The sequence below is a fragment of the Salvelinus fontinalis genome, chromosome 19 (genome assembly GCF_029448725.1).
Source record: "Salvelinus fontinalis isolate EN_2023a chromosome 19, ASM2944872v1, whole genome shotgun sequence".
Lineage (NCBI taxonomy): Eukaryota > Metazoa > Chordata > Actinopteri > Salmoniformes > Salmonidae > Salvelinus > Salvelinus fontinalis.
In genome coordinates this window covers 4,883,349-4,893,365 of record NC_074683.1, presented here as the reverse complement: position 1 = coordinate 4,893,365, position 10,017 = coordinate 4,883,349, and the positions used below count along the sequence as shown (strand labels likewise).

Here is a 10,017-nt window from a genome sequence, read left to right as displayed (position 1 = left end):
TTCAAGGACTAAGAAACATAACACCAGCAATCTGCCAGACAAGTCAAGACTATGTCATAGTGAATGAGGGGGCGATTCAAATGTACACTTTTCTTCTGATTCTTGAGAGCGATTATTGTTTTTACATTTGCAGTCCTGTATCCTTAAATCAAAGGGATATTATAAACTCCAAAAAGCAACGCAAATGCGATTAACATCCAAGTCTTGCTTTTAACGAGGGATCCCATGAGACTCATTATAACAGACCAAATAGATTTGAGATGCAGAAATAATAAATTCTATCACTTTCAATTTACAATTGGGGCTAATTGCAAATTAGCACACATAATAATAGTTATTGATACATTGCTTTTATAGACAGAAATATTACTGTGTTTGTCTATGTCTGTCAGGTAATTGGATGTTTCCATGGATACTATGCCTGAGGAAACCACTCTCCTCGAAGAGTATAGAGATTAATACGTGTCTTTCCCCATCCATGCATGTAAATTTGGGTGTTGTACATATTGTACAGCTACAGACGGATCAGATACCATTATCAAAGCATTATGCACATTTCTTCAGAGACATCTGTTAGCTGTCTTCACACAAAAAGCTTCAAATCAAAAATCTGCTGTTTGAATGTCGAAAGCAGTTTCAATTGAAATACATGAGTTCTGACACTAAACTACACATTTCATCACAATGACTTTGGACAGATCGGACTGACTACCTAATTTCATCCGTAGTATGATGATTCTTGGCCCTGTAAAAAATGGCAGGTGAGGACCAAGGGCCCTTAGTGGAAGCCATTTTGTCAAACTCCCCAGACAATAGGAGGTATAAAAGTGATAACTTTCAACAAAATAAACAGTATGATCAACCAACATTGATCATGTTGGAGTATAATATAGAGGGAAAATGACACAATCTTCAAAAGACAGCAGAGGATTGAGAGTATTTCAGATTATGTAACATTATTCATGTTTTGCACAGATTTATATTTTTCTTGGATGAAATTATGAGAGCGGTATAAACTGTGTATATGTGGCTCCTGTAATCTTTGTATTGCTATGAAACATGCAAGTGGGCTTTTGGGGCAGTATTTCATAATCCACCCTCCCGGTGTGCTATGACATTTACTACTTTTAACATATTGGAGGGTGAAGGAAAAACAAGGACAGTATACAGAATGAATGCACATATTTTATTCATTGGCTAACAATAGGAGAAACAGCACTTTTTAAGATACATTTATCTCTGTGCTCACATCTTATACCCAAGTTGCATTCCCTCTCGTTCTGTGTTTCCACAATAAAAACCAGGCTTTGCACTCAGTGAAGCAGCAGTCCGCAAGGAGATGCAGCTGGCACATTCTATTTACAAAGTTGAAGTAAGAAGTTATAATTCACCAAATGACTTACATATGAGAACTAAAGGGACAAATCAATAAAAAATTGACATAAGTGGAACACTCGCTAGACCTCATTTACAAAACCCCTGTATAAAAAATTCAGAAGAAAAAAACACTGAAGTGCACCTGTTCGTACAAACAGATTTCCACGAGTCACATTTAATTTTTACAATCTCTTTGATATACTTGAATGTGATACAAAACATTGTGTGTAGTTTTACTGCAATGGCTATTTGCTTGTGATATATACACTGTACACCCTAACTGCATATGGATGGACATATTAAATCAATAAAGGCTTAGGAGGCAGGGCAGGAATTACAGTAAATCATTGGATACATTAATTGAACTCATGTCATGTGTTTTCAAACCCAACAAGAACAATGCTATGGTGCCATGACAGATACTGGAATCAAAAACACAATTTCTAACCTCAATACAAAAAAGGTAAGATTGACCATATTGGATCCATTTTTTTATCAAAAGCACGAACAAAAGACCGTCCTTATTACAATGCACTGGATTAACATGTCAATATTATTAACATGTTAATCTAGTGCAATGCATTGTAATAGGGACAGACTTTTCTAAGTGCTTTTGATTAAAAAAAGAATGGCTCAAAAATGGGTTAGAATGTATTATTTCTGAAACCCAGTCTGTTTTTCAGCACATACTGAGCAACCTCTGACATAATCTCCTCACAAGTTGTAGGAAATGCCAACAACACAACATGGCAGTGGTGACCTTGGAACTAGAGACCAACACATAGAGACTGGCAAATCTCATGACATTTACGAATGTTTACACAATTCGTTGTCAATGCTTTGAATAGACACCGTACGTACCACAGTGAAAGGACCATACCTGAAAATGTGTATGTCTAACAATGAATTTGAATTAGAAGATTCCTTAGTAATACCAAACAAATGTATGAATGTCCCAAAAATATTTTGAGTGATCAAACATAAAAGTGGCAGTCACCAGAAGTTATTTTGCATCCAATCCATTGTATTTAGAGCTATTTCCAGCGATACTATGGATACATACTGTATGAATTTGCTGTTTATTTGTTGACAATGATATTCTGAATACTGATTTTGTATCCCTAAAGATAAAAATAGGGAAATTGAGGATTGTCTCCATCCTGGGAAAAAAGTGGCATTATGCACGCATAGTGCAAAATGCCTTATAACTTTCCTTCAGAATGCAGTGGTTGCATGTCTGCAATCATTTGACATATGGCTAGAGCCATGGTTATTTACACAGTCTACGACTTACGAAATATATATAAGAAAGTGACATCATATCCGTTGTTAACCTGTTCGGGTCAATCAGTGCATTGTGTGCAAAGTAATAAAACAAAAACAGAAGAAGAATTACATTTCCAAATACTTGTATAAAAATAGACCATTTGAAAAAAATGATATGAGCATACTGTTCCACCTCAAAACTGCCCAGGAATTATGAAGTATGGATTTTCCATTTATCTTTTAAAAACATTGTTTTTTTGTTTGTTTCATGGATACCCATATGCACACAGAAGCCAGTTGAACCTCCCTTTTTGAAAAAGTGCAACAAGCATACATGAACTGCATATTTACATTAGGGCTGGGGATTGCCGGCGACCTCACGATACAATATTATCACGATACTTAAGTACCGATTCGATATGGTTTCCGATTCAATACTGCAATTTTATTGCAATTTAATGTTCCAAACATATTGCTCACTATATGTCTGCTGCAGAGAGACACGAGAGAACATTCGAAAATGAGAGTTGATCAGTCATGGAAATAAAAATGCTGACAACATGTTGACTCACTATTTAAAAAGAAGATGAAGAACAAGCTCTAGGATGAAAAATAGCAGAGTTTTGTTCGAAGGGTCAGCCGACAAGCGCTAGCGCTAACCTCAATTTTACAAATCGATACTTGGATATATATCATCCAAAATCATTTTTACTATATATTTTTCCCCCCATCACTGATTTACATAGAGTTGTTGGCAAAGGAATTGGATAACCTCAAATACAATTTTTCTCAAAGCAAAGACTGAAATAGATAAACAATATAGCTACTGTAGCAACAAGCTGTATTGAGGATATATAAAGACAAAATACCTATTTTTTATGTTGTTAAGGGAAAGCATCTGCATATCTGTATACTGTAGTTTCAAAAGATAGAAATCAGTGTAAAATGCTAAAATGTAACATGAGCACTGTGTGCCAATGCAACAAACATAGCAATGATTCAACCTTTTAAGGGAAAACATTGTCATTCAAAACTGGGTGAACGTTGTACGTTTCTCAAGAACTTCAAGGTAGTCGGGATCAATATGAAGCTTGGCTTTCAGTTCCCAGTACTCGCTCCTGTTAGGCTCAACATAAACAGTACTTGGTGCTGTGCAATATAATATTGTCTGTTGTATTCTTTCTGGGTGCATGTATTGGTGTCTGATATCGAAGTCGGACGTATACTGATTTGATGAATGGGCAGTATGCCTGCAAGGTAAAGCATTGCTGTAAGATGACGGCTTGTCGGGTTCTACATCTCTGTAGTAATACTGATGATTGTCTTGTAAGGGGGAATGTTTGTTGAGTGGCTCTGGAGTGCTAATACTGTATTCAGAGCTTATTGCGTTACTACCTGCCTCTTCATCCGAGTGCTTATTCAAAAACGCCCCATTCAACTCATCAAAGTCTCTGTACCCATCCACTGACTTGCTCTGGCTTGGGCTATAGATGGTACTCTTGCATGTGTGTTCTGTGGGAGGGGGGATGTACTCATACACATGCCCTGCAGACGTCCTGACTTTTGGAACGGATCCCTTTTTGTAAAGACCGTACTCCATGTTCAACGAACTAATGCACGCGTTCATGGAGTTATTCTGCTCATTTAGAGTCTTTTGACGTCTCTTCTTCACAGCCGCAAACAGTCCTGCAGTGACAAACACTGAAACAATGAACATCAGGAGCAGGGCAAGGATCATAACAGATAGAGGAACACTGTTGATATGTGTGTCGTCATCTAACGATGTTTCTATGGTGATAGTGCTGCCGGGAATGGTTTCTTCAGAGGGTGGGATCAAGGAGGCAAGGATATCGGAGTTATTGGGACAGAAATTACTTGTCTTAATGTATCGCATATCCTCCCCGAACAGTCTTTTAGGGGAGCCACAGATGACATTGTTTACAACCGTGCCTGTGCTGAGCTGTTCCAGCCACATCTTCATCTCTACAATTGAACAGCGGCAGTCCCAGGGGTTCTCGAACAAGTCTACCTGCACCAGTGATGTCAGCTGATCCAACACGCCACTGACAGGCAGATTGCGGAGGTGATTATTGCGAAGATTTAGTCTGGCCAATTTCAACCCATTAAAGATTTCCCCGGGTAAGGTCTTCAAGAGGTTATTATTCAGGAAGAGCAGCTGAATGTTGGGGACATGCTGAAAGGTGTTTGACACAATTTCTCTAATGACATTGTATTCTAAATATAAGAACTGCAGGCTCTCCAATCCATAGAACATATCGACTGTGAGGCGGTCTATCAAATTCCCATTCAGGTACAGCCTGCGTAACTGTGTTAAATCCCCAAAGGCTCTGTCATGGATGTGAGCAATCCGATTGTTGCCAAGGTGAAGCAAATCTAATCCAGTCGCTTCAATGAAATCTGATCTCCGCACCACAGGGATATAATTCCCTGTGAGATACATCTTTTTGGGATTGTAGGGTTTGGGATTTAAGTCAGAGATGTGCTCAATTTTTCTCTCTTGGCAGTTGACATTCAGACCGAGGTCTGAAATTTGGAGATTGCAAGTACAGGCAGTAGGACAGTCCAAAGGCACAGGGGATTTGGTTTGATATGAAACGATTTGACCGTAGTTTTGTGGTTTATTGGAGGGGATGCGAGACGTGGGTTTTGACTTTAGTTTGCCTGACTGGCGAGGTCCCTTGGTGGGCCTTGACGAGGACCGTAAGATGGCAGACGATGGGAATGAGGCTGTGACTGAGGCTGGTGTGGTCCTAAAGTATGCATCAGTGGTCTGATGTGCTTGGGGACGCATCTCATACTCTGCAATAGCTCTCCTGGGACACAGTTCTGGTTTAGAGACCTCATCAAGATCTCTCCCATGAAGCCGGAATGGAAACTCACAGACCACATCACCCACTAAAGCGGTGTAGGATATGCTCTCGAGCCAGGCCTTTAGAGCAATCAGCTCACAAGAGCAGTTCCATGGGTTCTCCTCTAGTTGTAATTCCACAACACTGTCCATGTGTTCCAAAACACCCGAATATGGGAGCAGTTTCAGTTGATTCCCCCTCAGGTCAAGGTGAGTCAAAGGGACATATTGGAAAATGTTAGTGGGAAGAGTAGAAATTAAGTTGTCATTTAAAATCAGGACGTCCAGATGACGCAGTTTGCTGAAGGCGTTTGGCTCGACATGGGTGATGTAATTGTAGTCTAGTTGAAGATATTCCAGACTTTCAAGGCCAACAAAAAAATCTTTCTTCAAGGCATCGATTTTGTTATTGTTGAGATGTAATCTTTTTAATCCCTGAAGTCCATTAAAAGCTCCTGATTCAACTGTGGATATGTCATTGTTGCCGAGATGCAATATTGTAAGCCCATTGTATTCAACAAAGTCATTGGCGGAGAGCCTCTTCAAAAGGTTCCCTGTGAGCAGTAAATTATACGTTGTGAAGTACACATGGCTTACTTCGGAGAGATCGACAATTCCTCTACTTTCACAGCTTACTGTCAGTATCCCCTCTTTCTCCTCACAGGCACACAATCTTCGACATATCTCTCCATAATTGTCAAACATTTCAACGATGCCCACCGATGTAGCCACCAACAATATAATTACAATCCAGAGATGCATTTTCCTGTGTCAATGGCCAAACTCACACTGTTGGGCCGCCGAAGTATGCACTGTCATCTAGAGGAAGAAGATATACAGGTCATATGATGAAACATACTTAAACAACTCCATTCTTATGAGTCCTCAAACAGCCTGTAATTATAATGCTCAGGAATAGCCCCTGCCCAAGGGTAACTACTGGCTGCCACAGAATGACCCAAACTAAAATAGAGCAGGACTCTTAATGAAAAAATTGACATTAATTACACTCCAGTTACATCCAGTAAGTGGCATAACAATGAGGTAAATAATAAACAAAGTCAAACCAATAGGCCATACTTTAGCCCAGTGTGAAAACAAAAACATTAATTATTCAGTTATCTTTTAAAAGTCAGATACAATTAAATAGCCTTGATTTTCAAAAGCCATAATCAAAACAATCAACCTTGATCAACCTTTACTAGACGTAACCTAGTAAAACTAAATCCGGGACACTGCAATTAGTATGATATGTTACATTTTGTATAGTATGTATTAATTTTGTATGATATGTTAAAAAATGCAATTCGTACAATATATTATGAATTTGGAAAAAGTATGACATGTTGTGAATTCTGATTTGTTGTGGCTAACGTCAGCTAGGTGGCTAAGGTCAGCTAGGTGGCTAAGGTCAGCTAGGCTAGGGGTTAAGGTTAGGGTTAAGAGTAAGGTTAAGAGTAAGGTTAAAGGGTTTTAAGGGGGAAGGGTTAGCTAACATTATAAGTAGTTGCAAAGTAGCTAACAAGTAGTAAGTAGTTGCAAAGTTGCTAAAATTGTCTGTGATGAGATTTGAATGTGCAACCATTCGGTTGCTAGACATTCACGTTATACGCCCACCCATCCGGGGTGGCAGGTAGCCTAGTGGTTAGAGCGTTGGGCCAGTAGCTGAAAGGTTGCTAGATTGAATCCCTGAGCTGACAAGGTAAAAATCTGTCGTTCTGCCCCTGAACAAGGCACTGTTCCTAGGCCATCATTGTAAATAAGAATTTGTTCTTAACTGACTTGCCTAGTTAAATAAAAGTTAAATAAAAAAATCCACCCTGATTATCCACCCTTATGTAACCATACCATACCAAACATAACATATCATACTAATTTGAGTATCCTGCATTTACTTTTACTTTGATATGTTTAGTCTATGAGACCAGGCTGAAACAATGTATACACGTATGTCTAAAAACAACTATGATGACTATTGCCACAGAAATGTAGCCTCAGCACCAATGCAAACACTCCCACATCGTGTCTACATAGGATAATCATATTTAGAAATTCTTACCTCACTCACTGGTAAATAAGGTTCCTTGTTAGGTATGACAACGTACGTTCCATTGTATGACTTGCAAATGTTCTAAGATGCCTATTTGTTTTGAACAGGTTAGCCGTCAGTAATGCACTAAAGGAGGTTACAAATAAACGCTGATCAACCATAACTGCCAAATGCCTTTCTCTTTTCATAACGTGCTGTGCCAGAGGAGACAACGCTATGCCTGGTAACAAAGTTGCTTATTCGGTCTCCCTGGAGGATTGTCTCTCTCCCTCTCTCTCTCACACACACACACGCGCACGCTATCTCCAAGCCTCCTCCCCGTCTCCCACTCGCTCACACACACGCGCGCGCGCACACACACACACACGCACACACACAGAGACGAATCCAGTTTATTTTTTCTTGATCCCACCTGCAAAAACTGCCGTTTGTATGGTGTTACCCTGACTACTACATTTACCACGAACATAAAAAGGAATCCTCGGTTGACCTGTCACTACACTTAACTTTTATAATATACACGGAGACAACTTCCTTGGCATTTCTTAGCAAATAGCCTGCAATTTAGCCCCTTCAACTAATACGCAACTATCAAGGGGCATAACATACGATTATATATGACAATCAACCTAAAGATAATAAGCACCTCGACTTTTAACATTTGCAAGTGTCCTCCACTCACCCACGAACGTCTGATAAATGTAATGTAATTTAATGCAATACAGATACAAAATAAATGAAATTGAATGGACACATCTTACCCAGTTCCAGTTCCAAACGGCGTTACACTGCATGGATACCGATACTGTCCAAACGTGATCAATAATTAATCGGCTTCCAAGTGTTTCGTGTCGTCGAAAGATGGAGAGTGAGTGAACGCGTTTACCATGTTAAAACGGAGGGACCGTTAGTATTCACAAGGTAGTCAAAATAGCAGGGAAACCGATTACGGTGCGTCTGCTTCGTTTAGAATCAACTGTAACGACATAATGTCATCAACACTCTGGAAAAAAATGATACATTTAACTTTTCACATGAAAATCATCACATCCTCTGAGGTAATAGTCCACCCCTCTTCTCCACACACAACATATAAAAACGTGAGAAAGAATACACCCCTCAACTAATATAAAAATGGTAGGACTTGCATTGCAATGTATTCAAATCTCGTGTATGTTATTTTAGGCATCTCACCTTGAACAAGTGTTGACCATGTGATATATTGATTCACACCTACAATTGATTAGTCTGTTTGTTTTATGTTAATGTAGCCTGTTATGAGGGCAGGCTGTGTTTAAAGAGCTTAGTTAACACTGCCTGAAGCCTCCGTGTCCCTGTTGTTGACAACCACCCCTGGAATGAACTGTCACTATTTCTGTTCTCTACAGTATATTCATCCAACTTGGACAGTGAACTAAATTATGCAGTCTTCCCTCAACAACGTTCATATTATCATCCGGTGCATGAAATATACAATTTCACCCTTGACATGCATGGGATGCATTTTGAGAGATGAGAATTGAGGTCTATGAACTGTTTGTAGCATCCAGAAAAATAACTGATAGAAATGGGTCAAAATGGAACCTTTACAACTATGCCTGTTTATCCAATAATCACCCACATTAGATGTGTCCAATCATCTGCCCTGGGATAGCATACATTTTTTGATAATGATATCAAAGCCAACAACTATTTTGCCTGGGTTGTTTGTAATTGGTAGTTACTACTGGTGCGTCTCATCTGCCTCATCATGTTAGCTTCACTCTAAACCTTGATCTTTATGAAACCAAACAGTATTCGAGGCAGTCAGAATTACCATGTGTTATACCATGTATTTTTCCACATTTTGTTACTTTACAGCCTTATTGTAAAATGTATATATATATTTTAATTCCCCCCTCATCAATCTACACACAATTCCCCATTGACAAAGCAAAAAAGGTTTTCATAAATGTTAGCAAATTTCTTATAATGTCTTACATAAGTATTCAGACCCTTTACTCAGTACTTTGTTGAAGCACCTTTGGCATTCTTCTTGGGTATGACGCTACAAGCTTGGCACACCTGTATTTGGGAAGTTTCTCCCATTTTTCTCCCATGTTCGATCGGGTTCAAGTCCGGGCTCTGGCTGGGCCACTCAAGGACATTCAGAGACTTGTCCCGAAGCTACTCCTGCGTTGTCTTGGCTATGTGCTTAAGGTCGTGTCCTGTTGGAAGGTGAACATTCGCCCCAGTCTGAGGTTCTGAGCGCTCTGGAGCAGGTTTTCATTAAGGATCTCTCTGTAGTTTGCTCAGTTCATCTTTCACTCGATCCTAACTAGTCTCCTAGTCCCTGCCGCTGAAAAATATCCCCACAGCATGATGCTGCCACCACCATGCTTCACCATAGGGATGGTGCCAGGTTTCCTCCAGACGTGACGCTTGTCATTCAGGCCAAAGTGTTCAATCTTGGTTT

The 10,017-nt window shown here is 39.5% G+C and overlaps 1 protein-coding gene across 3 annotated transcripts; it reads right to left on the bottom strand.

Moving 5' to 3' along the window:
- Positions 1-1,167: 1,167 nt before the first annotated feature.
- Positions 1,168-8,718, bottom strand: LOC129816232 (SLIT and NTRK-like protein 5). Of its 3 annotated transcripts, none has more exons than XM_055870469.1 (2): positions 7,581-8,718; positions 1,168-6,331 (listed from the first exon to the last, which is right to left on the bottom strand). In XM_055870469.1, the coding sequence occupies exon 2, from the start codon at positions 6,272-6,274 to the stop codon at positions 3,671-3,673; it is 2,604 nt and encodes an 867-aa protein (XP_055726444.1). In that variant the 5' UTR covers positions 6,275-6,331; positions 7,581-8,718; the 3' UTR covers positions 1,168-3,670. The 3 variants fall into 3 exon arrangements, with proteins under 3 accessions (XP_055726444.1, XP_055726443.1, XP_055726442.1); XM_055870468.1 differs by having other exon boundaries at positions 7,572-8,717; XM_055870467.1 differs by having other exon boundaries at positions 8,324-8,717.
- Between the last annotated feature and the right edge of the window lie 1,299 nt (positions 8,719-10,017).